General features: G+C 35.7%; 1 protein-coding gene across 1 annotated transcript; it reads right to left on the bottom strand.

Moving 5' to 3' along the window:
- Window positions 1-9,321: 9,321 nt before the first annotated feature.
- On the bottom strand, window positions 9,322-10,916 carry LOC141614213 (uncharacterized). The gene is made up of 5 exons (XM_074432971.1): window positions 10,728-10,916; window positions 10,423-10,565; window positions 10,224-10,316; window positions 9,856-10,174; window positions 9,322-9,375 (listed from the first exon to the last, which is right to left on the bottom strand). The coding sequence occupies exons 1-5, from the start codon at window positions 10,914-10,916 to the stop codon at window positions 9,322-9,324; spliced, it is 798 nt and encodes a 265-aa protein (XP_074289072.1).

The raw sequence follows: 10,916 nt of genomic DNA on the forward strand, positions 1-10,916 counted from the left end.
TACAAAAAATGATCGAGTTATACAAATAAGGATTAAAGTTATTCAAAGAAGGACTAAAGTTATACAAAAACTGACTAAAGTTATACAAATAAGGACTAAAGTTATACAAAAATGGACTAAAGTTATACAAATATGAACTAAAGTTATACAAATAAGGACTAAAATTATACAAAAACTGACTAAAGTTATACAAAAATGGGTTAAAGTTATACAAAAATGGACTAAAGTTATACAAAATTGACTAAACTTGTATAACTTTAGTCCATATTTGTATAACTTTAGTCCATTTTTGTAAAACTTTAGTCCTTATTTGTATAACTTTAGTCCATATTTGTATAATTTTAGTCAAGTTTTGTATAACTTTAGTCCTTTTCTGTATAACTTTAGTCAATTTTTGTATAACTTTAGTCCATTTTTGTATAACTTTAGTCCATTTTTGTATAACTTTAGTCCTTATTTGTATAACTTTAGTCCATATTTGTATAAATTTAGTCAAGTTTTATATAACTTTTGTCCTTTTCTCTATAACTTTAGTCAATTTTTGTATAACTTTAGTCCTTATTTGTATAACTTTAGTTCATTTTTGTATAACTTTAGTCCATTTTTGTATAACTTTAGTCCTTATTTGTATAACTTTAGTCCATATTTGTATAACTTTAGTCCATTTTTTTGTAACTTTAGTCCTTATTTGTATAACTTTATTCCATTTTTGTGTAACTTTAGTCCATTTTTGTGTAACTTTAGTCCTTATTTGTATAACTTTAGTCCATATTTGTATAATTTTAGTCAAGTTTTGTATAACTTTAGTCCTTTTCTGTATAACTTTAGTCATTTTATATCATTTTTATATAAAAATGTCAAATATAAGATTAAAATCAACAAATTATAAGAATTTTTATATAGCTAAGATTAAAACAATAAATTTTATGAAAAATATTTTAGTAGATCTTAAATGAAAAAAAAAGTATCTCACAAAAAAAAACGAGATTTAAAACCCGAAATCTTAAAAAAAAACGTATAACAAGAAGAGATTTGAGAAAATGAATAAAAAATGAGAACTAACAAAATAAAAGACAATTAAAATAAAATAAAAGACAACAAAAAAAAAATGAATGGAAAAAACAACTCAAAACATATAAATTAACACCAAACGAAAAAAAAAAAAAAGGTGAAAAAAAAAAAAAAAAACCCCCGAGACAGCGGCGGTGGGGCGGCGGCGGGGGGGGGTGGTGGGTGGTGAGTTGGTGTCGGGTGGGGTGGTGGTGGGTGGTGGTGAATGAAGATGAGAGGAGTGGGTGATTTATTTGGGTTTTGGTTTTTTGGGATTTTGGAGTTTTTTTTAGAGAGGAGAGAAAAGTGAGATGTAGAGAGAGGAGGAGGAGGAGGAGTTGTGATAATGAGATGATGAATGATTAGTGAGGTTGTTTTATTGAATTGATGAGTTAATTAGAGAAAAGGTGGAGGGATTAATTTGTAGCCACATATTGACATCAAATCCTAGTCTTCCATTGCCTTGATCCAATGGCCCTTAGAAGGACTTATGGACTCAAATACATATGTTGGCCTTAGTTGATCTCTTCTCTCTCTCTCTCTCTCTCTCTCTCTCTCTCTCTCTCTCTCTCTCTCTCTCTCTCTCTCTCTCTCTCTCTCTATATATATATATATATATATATATATATATATATATATATCACATGAGTCCACCCTATCTTTTTGAGTCCGTGAGTCCATGATACAATATCACACGTTATACTACACAATATCACAACTTACAGTTTCACACGTTATACTAAACAATATCACAACTGAAAAAAAAAAGTTTTTGAAAAAAAAAATTCGAAAAAAAAATCGTGATATTGTTTTGTAATACAATATCACACGTTATACTAAACAATATCACAGAATACATTAATTTTTTTTTTTTTTAAAAAAAAAAAAAAAAACTTTTTCGAAAAAAAAAAAAAAATTGAAAAAAAAATCGTGATATTATTTTGTAATACAATATCACACGTTATACTAAACAATACCACAGCTTAAAAAAAAAAAAAAATAAAATAAAATAAAATAAAATAAATTTCGGAAAAAAAATTTGAAAAAAAAAAATTCGAAAAAAAAAATTGAAAAAAAAATTCGAAAAAAAAAATTTGAAAAAAAAAATTTCGAAAAAAAAAATTGAAAAAAAAAAATTCGAAAAAAAAAATTCCGGAAAAAAAAATTCGTGATATTGTTTTGTATAGTGCGTGATATTGTGTTATGGACTCATGGACTCAAATATATAGGTGGACTCACCGGATCTTGCCTCTATGTATATATATATATATATATATATATATATATATATAGAGAGAGAGAGAGAGAGAGAGATTGAATCATGTGAGGCACCCTTTTTAGGGTGAGGCGGCTGGACACCTTCTAAACCGTCAGATCTAATAACTAAAGATACTCCAGATGCTGCCACGTGTCCCTATTTAATCATACACTCAAAGCAAATGCCAGCCAATTCTATCATTTACGATATTTTACTCTCTCTCTCTACTCGCTCTCTCCCTCTCTCTGTCTTTCACTCATTTACTCGCTTCACTCTCAACACTCAACTACCGTTTTTCGATTAACTTCGTTCATCATCGTCTGAATCACACGCAGTTCATCATCTGATATTTTGATCGCGATCGTCATCATCATCATCATCTCTGTTCGGTCGTCCTTTTTCGGATCTAGGTATGTGATCTTCTCATTCGTATCACTATTTTTCTTCATTTTCGATCAATTATTGTAGATCTACTATTTTCAGACGCTTTTCAATCTACTATTTTTTTCGATAATGTATTGCTAAATCATTTTCATTATAATGCAGGTGTTAATCATCCTCGAAGAATTATCCGATCAAGATTTAACGCAACAAAATCAATTTCAGAGCATTTTCGATCTACTATTTGTATGTCCTGTTCGCTCTCTTCAATACTTACTTCGTCAATTTTTGTTTATTAGGTTTTTCTCATTGTTCATTGCTTAATATGTTTCGTTTTTGTTAATATTGTGCTTTTTTGTTGTTGTTGTGGTGCTCTGTTGATTCTGCAATGTCGATATAGTTCTGTGTTTTTGTATCATGAAACTTGGAGGTGATATTGTGAATATTGGACTGATGTGTTGTTGTTAAACCTGAGTTAATTTTGTGAATTTTGTAGTCGTTTTTGTGAATCTGGTGGAATATTTTGCGAATCACTCTCATTATAATGCAGGAAGTTAAACCTGCCTCATGATTGTAATCTTTTTATGATGAGTTTATGTGAATGCTTGTCTGAAGCATAGACCTAATCTTGTGAAACCTATAGACCACTTTGTCCATAGTTGGTCATTTGTAAAACTTCATCCAATGTTTTACCTTGTTTTGATATGGCTTTTAATCCTACTTATCTGGAATGTACTTATACGAAACATGACATTTTGTGTATGTGTATGAAATGTATTACTTATTATGTTTTAGTTATTTTCATTTATTTTTGTCTGAACTGTTTTAGTTATTTATATGCCTAGGTCAATTGCTCCTGTCTGCGTATACATTGCCAACTATGGACACTTGGTGTACGGGTCGGGTAGTCGATATCTTTGAAGAGGCGAGTTTGAGCTCATTAAATGGATATGCTATCTTCTTGGACACTTTTGTCGTAGGGACTAATCTTGTTCATTTGAAATATAATTTAGTAGCTACATTCCCTATCACGCAAGGGTACACTTTTAAGTCTTACAAATGTGTTCTTAAGGTCTTACTATGCTCAAACTCTGCCTCATCTGTACAATTCCTTGGGTTGTATTAAAACGGAATTTTAGGTTACCTTTCTTTCGATGTACTAGTAGAAAGAATATCTATCATAGATGAAGATGATAACGATGAAGATCGATCCCTACAAACAAGCCTTTCTCACGACCTATATTTTCTGCCATATCCCAACATTTGTGTTGCTCATTTAGCCCGGCCTTCTAGTTGTGACGGTTTCCTGGCTAAATGAGCAACACCAAATGGTGGGATATGGCAGAACATATATGCCATGAGAAAGACTTGTTTTGGAGGGAGCGATTATCTTCATCGTCCTCATCTTCATCTTTGATATAGTTGCTTTCTTGTACATCTAAAGAAAGCTTGCCTACAATGCCCTTATAATACAACACAAGGAATTGTACAACAGGTGTGAATATGAGGACAAGAATACCTTATGAACACAAATGTAGGACTTAAAGTTGTACCCTCGCGTGATAGGGATGTAGCTACTAAATTATATTTCAAATGAACCTATTATGTTTAGTTGTCGGTCGGTGTACTTAGGACTATCACCGTTAGTATTTAATCTTACTTTTGTATACTTGCTAAGGCACCCTTGTATAAATATGTAATCAGTAGTTTTCTATTTCGGATGTTGTATCAACATAATGTATGAATACTATGTTCTATTAATCAAGTTTATTTTCCTTTTATTTTGTCAATCCTCGAGCATCTATCTTTCATAATAACTTCAATACAACTTTCATAATAATTTAGCCGGCATGCACTTGATGAGATTCTGTTCGTTCTCTCTCGATCTTTGTAATGTTGATTCATAATTACGTGAATCCTATACTTGATTTTGTGAATCTTGGAGTAGTTGTTGTGAAACCTAGATCTGCCATTGTGAAACTTATTCATTTAGTTACTTACCTACTATGCGTTCCTATTATTATTTTTAGTGAATTATGGAGTATTGGTGCAAAGGGTGTGTCGTTAATGCTTTTGAAGAAGACGAATCGTCATTTCGTGCAGCTTATGTCTGTCAAAAACAAAACGCAATCAGTTTGTCTTTTAAGGAAGCTGATTTGGCAGAAGTTAAATTATCTTCCCCTCGCTATCACTCACAACATTCTGTTTTCAATATTCAAGGAGTTATGCATAATATATTTTCTAAACTTGATGTCTTTGAAGACAAGGCAAATATGGCTATTGTGTGTCGGAATTGGTCTCGATTATTTCTTATTCATCCCAATGCTCCTGTGTAACCGCTGCATATTGGCTTTCTCTTGAAATCAACCATGTGGAGGGTATTCTAATTATTCATAGAGGTGCTAACCTAATATTCCAAACGTGCAAATGTTTGCTGACTGATAATATGTCAGCTAAATTCATCCTTCATTTTCACCAATATAACCATCCAAGTGCCATGAACCTTTTGAATGCTATTGATCGCGCTACAATTTATGAGAACTTATGTTCTTTACCTCCAGTGATGTCTCTTTTGAACGAGCCACCGCAATTGCTATTGTTTGTCAACTTATTACGCAATTGTATAGATGCATGTTCTATTGATTTACCTTCTATTATGGACCTATAGCCTACATTTGCATCCCTTTTCCTAAAATACTATCTTTGTAATTTTCGGCATTGAACGTTGCTATCTTGTTTGCTGTGTTCTATTGTCGATAGTTTATAAATATAATGTATGACTACTATGTTTTATTAATGAAGTTTGCTTTGTGTTCTTTGTTTTTTGTGAATCCTTGCATTCCCTATTGTTTCATAATAACTTCGAATGACAATTTCAATAATAACTTCAATAATAATTTCATGCCCCGTTGACATTTTCCGGCCCCCTACTGTTAACCCCGTCCCCCAAAAAGGGTTCACCCGTCCCCTCCTAGGGTGTCTTTTGGTCTTGGCGTTGGTCGAATGACTATGTACAAGGGAAAGGGTTTAGGGTTGGATTAGGCGGATCCGCGGTTGCGGATCCGCCTAACCCAACCCTAAACCCTTTCCCGTCCCGTTTTAGGAGACCCGCCCCCTCTTCGTTAACCCCGTCCCCCAAAAAGGGTTCACCCGTCCCCTCCTAGGGTGTCTTTTGGTCTTGTCGTTGGTCGAATGACTATGTACAAGGGAAAGGGTTTAGGGTTGGATTAGGCGGATCCGCGGTAGCGGATCCGCCTAACCCAACCCTAAACCCTTTCCCGTCCCGTTTTAGGACACCCGCCCCCTATCGTTAACCCCGTCCCCAAAAAGGGTTCACCCGTCCCCTCCTAGGGTGTCTTTTGGTCTTGGCGTTGGTTGAATGACTATGTACAAGGGAAAGGGTGTAGGGTTGGATTAGGCGGATCCGCGGTAGCGATCCGCCTAATCCAACCCTAAACCCTTTCCCGTCCCGTTTAGGACACCCGGCCCCCTATCGTTAACCCCGTCCCCCAAAAAGGGTTCACCCGTCCCCTCCTAGGGTGTCTTTTGGTCTTGGCGTTGGTCGAATGACTATGTACAAGGGAAAGGGTTTAGGGTTGGATTAGGCGGATCCGCGGCGGATCCGCCTAATCCAACCCTAAACCCTTTCCCCCCATTTTAGGACACCCGCCCCTCACGTTAACCCCGTCCCCAAAAAGGGTTCACCCGTCCCCTCCTAGGGTGTCTTTTGGTCTTGGCGTTGGATCAAGAAACAGTTTCGGACTATAAATCATATAGCTTATTTTTGAATCCTATAGCTTATTTTGTGAAAACTGGGGTTTATTTTGTGCATCTCGGGTCTTATCCCGGATTCGGACTATATAAATTTTATGCCTTATTTTGTGAATCATAGAGGTTAATTTGTGAAACTGGGGAGTTATTTTGTGAATCTCAGGTCTTCTCCTCACATTCAGACTATATAAATCTTATGCCTTATTGAAAAGAATCCTTGAGGTTATTTCGTGAAACTGGAGAGTTATTTTGTGAATCTCAAGTCATATCCCCCCAAAATAGACTATATAAATCTTAGTTCTTATTTTTGTGTATCCTTTCAGCTTATTTTGTGACGCTAAAGATGATTATTGTGAAATAGGCTACAAGATGAAGCGACCATCACAGGCGGTTGTGCAAGCAAGCGCTTCTGCACCAGGCATTGTTGAGCAAGCTGCCGCTCCTCCGCCAGCAAAAAAACAGAGGGTGCGTACAAAGGGACTGCCTACAGTGAGGACTCGAATGTCGCCAAAAGGGTTGTACAACTTTCTGAAAGATACGAAAAATCCACCGAGCGATCAGCAGATTCAAGCTATAAAAGACATGGGCTTTGGCGGTCTGTTAATGATTGAAACAGACAAGGTTCCCGGGGACCTTGCTTATTGGCTAGTGTGCATGTTTGGGGAGTTTGAGGAATTTGATGAATGTGGGGCGTGCTTTGATACACCTGATTTCGAGTTCTTAGGATGCGGTACCGGCTTTAGTCGTTGATACACCTGATTTCGAGTTCTTAGGATGCGGTACCGGCTTTAGTCGTTGATACACCTGATTTCGAGTTCTTAGGACATGTAGGGCTGTAAATTGGAGACTAATCTTTATTATATCAGGTTTTTATACCGCTGATCAAAGACAAACATTGGTGGGCTTGTATATGCGATATGGAGAGTAAAACGAATTACATCCTCAACTCAAGCGCGAAAGTACAGTCTTATGATGTACATAATACAACCATAGACACGGTATTAATTATTTGCCTAATCTAACCCTTGACAGTTTGTGAATCAGAGTATATAAAACATTTTTAGTGTACAATCAGTATTAACTCGAAACATTTTCAGGTGGCCAAATTATCTCCTATTTTGGCAAGTAGTTCCCCGTCATATTATCCCATGCGGTTTCTGCACTCTCACAGGGTTATAACTCTCAAAGTTCCTCAACAATCAAATAAGTAAGTTATTCCCTAATGTGTCCGCTTTACGGAAATTAAATATTGTTTACTAAACAGTTGAACACTATACTACATTCAGTTTTGATTGTGGAGCTCACGTGTTGAGGTATTTGAGTATGTTGACTGTGAGCTCGGTGATTGGCGTAATCCGGACAATTATCGGGTAAGAAACAAGTTGAACAAGATACGTACATGAAATCTGTATTTGAAACTTTGTTGTTCATTAATTTCAACTATAATTTCTTACAATTGCAGAGAATGCCAGATTTTCGAAAGTCTGTAATGATGCAACTACTTTCATGGGATGCAAATACTAGAACGGTACAGTCCCGGTTCTTTAATAACTTTTGCATATCAAATCCCCATTCATTCATAGTATCCGCGATATTTTGAATAGTAGCGAGCCATGCTTGTTCGTGTATATATTTTGAAATATTTTACGTGTTTTCTGATATAGGAGTATAAGTAGCAAGATGTGCTTGTCTATGGTGGTGAGATGATGTGAAGCAGGGAGATCGTTCTTCAGTGTATGCTTCTCTGGTTGGGAATTTATTCTTCATGATTGTCTTTGTGAGCGTGTAGTAGAAACGGGGCAGCATTTATTCTTTTGCCGTGAGTTTTGGGTGTTATACAGTGTATACTTACTTATCTCTGGTTGGTTCGTCGGAGGCATTTGTCCCTTATGCGTGGAATTTAACTTGTGGTGGATACAATCAAGTATTATGTTAGTATAGTATTAGATGGTATATGCAGGATCTATCAAGTATTCTAATGAATATGTTATTAGTCATTTAGTTGGGTGCTAATCTGCTTATTTAGTAGATCTCTTTTTGTAATAGTTGATTTTAATCAATGGAATTGATTAGTCGCTTGAATTTGTGAAATTTGACGTATCTCAATTTGACGTGAGAGAAAGGCTATTTTCCTGTTTCGTCACGATGTTTTACCTCTTGTATTCACAAAATAACGTCTACAATTCACAATAATTCATTTTATATAAGCCATATGATTTATAAAGCGTCTGATTCGCAAAATGAGACCTGAGATTCACAAAAGAATGTCTGAGATTCAAAAAAAAGACGATATTCACAAAAGATGGATTCACAAAACAAGTCGACAAAATGAGACCTGAGATTTACAAAAGAATGTCTGAGATTCAAAAAAGACGATATTCACAAAAGATGGATTCACAAAACAAGTCGATTCACAATATTAGACCTCGGATTTATATATTGTCATTCACACGGTAAGATTCATGAAATAACGTCTATAATTCACAATAATCAATTTTATATAATATTTAAATTGTGTCATTCACAAAATAAGACCGTTTAGCCAGTCGACCGTTCCTTTCTAATAAGATTACGAATCTTCCTAATAATCGCGAAAATTAGACCCAAGATTCACAAATTAATACCAACAAATAAGATTTCCAGGTCTTTTGTATATATTAAGATTTAAGATTCATAAAACAACCTCTTACATTCACAAAAGAACCTCTCAGATTCACAAAAATAAGATAAACAAATAAGATGTCCATATTTTTTGGAAACCAATAATATGTTGCCAAACTAAAAGACTGCTCCTTTCAAAATTGCCAGTGTCTTCTTCAATCATCATATCTATTTCTCAAGGCTTAAGAAGACTCTTTCCATCATTCTTCATCCTCATCCCCTTCCTCTTCTACTTCTTCGTCCGCTAGCTCTCCCTACGTAAAAGACAAAGCTGGAATTAGAAAGATGTTTACAAACATTAGATGTACAATAATAAAAGTGAGGATCATGCAAAATTGGGTGACACGGCATGAATCACATTCATCTTATATAAGCCAACTGTTGTCATTTATGTTACAAAGTGAGGAATTATATCGAGTTACTACATACAATCGGTCTCATTTACTCGTGATTCACAAATAAAGATATGTGATTCACATAATAAGACCCAGGATTCACAAATTAAGACCTGGGATTCACAAAGCAACCTCTGGGATTCTCAAAATAAGATAAACAGATGAGATGTCCAGATTTTTTAGGAAACCAATAATACGATCTAAGACTCACAAACCAAGGTCGAAACAAAACCACCTATTTTGAATGACATTAACCTAACTTAAACCATTTTTGCCACTCCAACAGATAAATAAAATACTTGATTAATATCAGATGTAGTTGCGTAGATGAATACAAACCTGATTCACTGGAGGAAGGTCTGCAAAATCATATGGACAATTCCTTTTGTCGTGGTTACCCTTGCGCTTACGCTTAGCACACAACCTTTTTGCTTTTTCCGCCTTCTTGATTGCCTTATTTTTCTTGCTCACCAACCGTTTACCACAGCCTTTGTTCCTAGACACATTAGGCGGTAAGATGTTGGTTTCTTCTGGAACCTTGCAGCCCAGTAGAAGCTCAATCTGTTGTTGTTTTGTCAACGGTTGAGCGTTTCCCTCTAGTTTTGTCCTGAATTCCTTGATTAACTTGGCAAACTCTCTCACATCCGACTCTTCTTTCCTTTTGAGCATACCAACAGCTTAATCGAATCTCGGACCACACCACGTACATTCCAATCTGTTTTGTACTGGTATTGTTGTATTTCTCTAACAGATTCCCATTCCAATCATAAACGTCACTTTTGAGTGCATTCTTGCTCCACCTTTGCAAAATATATTTATCAGGTATGTCCTTAAACTTTCCCGAACAAACCCAAATGATGTGACCGTATAAAATACCTCTCCTTTCAAACAGTTTTACATGTGCACCTTACATCATTCGTGCTTCTACCGCACTCAACCGCAAATTTTAGTCCTTTCTTTGCATCGTCAACTAACGACACTTCAAAGTTCGTCACAGGATCTAGCGGAGTGTATCCAACCAAACTGCAGGTATTTATTGAAAGCTTCACCTGGTTTTGGAACTCATAGAACATCGCATGGGTATAGCTTCTCACCTGCTTGTGTCTCCCATTTTGACCTATACAAAGTGTTTCGGGATTGAATTCGCATTCTCCTCTTCACGGAGCTTCAAAGCAGTGCTTTTGGTGGTCAGTGGCGCTTTCATAGCGCACCAAGAACTCAGTTAATGTCCCGTATTTGTTTTCAAACCGCTTAAAGAAACTATTAGCACTCTCTGACCTTTGTGTAGTTCGTAGTAAACCGCCCATTGGCACATTTCTGAAATAAGTGGGTATCCATGTGTGTCTATCAGCGAACTTCCCATTCAACCACGTATTGTCTTCCAAGGAGAAATCGTTCAT

The sequence above is a fragment of the Silene latifolia genome, chromosome 11 (assembly GCF_048544455.1).
Source record: "Silene latifolia isolate original U9 population chromosome 11, ASM4854445v1, whole genome shotgun sequence".
Taxonomy (NCBI): Eukaryota; Viridiplantae; Streptophyta; class Magnoliopsida; order Caryophyllales; family Caryophyllaceae; genus Silene; species Silene latifolia.

Bases quoted from the DNA above. Each gene is read 5' to 3' on its own strand.
- LOC141614213 (XM_074432971.1), bottom strand. From the start codon at position 10,916: ATGAACGATTTCTCCTTGGAAGACAATACGTGGTTGAATGGGAAGTTC. The intron at 10,317-10,422 runs GTGCACATGTAA...TATTTTGCAAAG, and splicing joins AGAAGCACGAATGATGTAAG to GTGGAGCAAGAATGCACTCA. The intron at 9,376-9,855 runs GTTTGTATTCAT...TCTTTTACGTAG, and splicing joins ACCTTCCTCCAGTGAATCAG to GGAGAGCTAGCGGACGAAGA.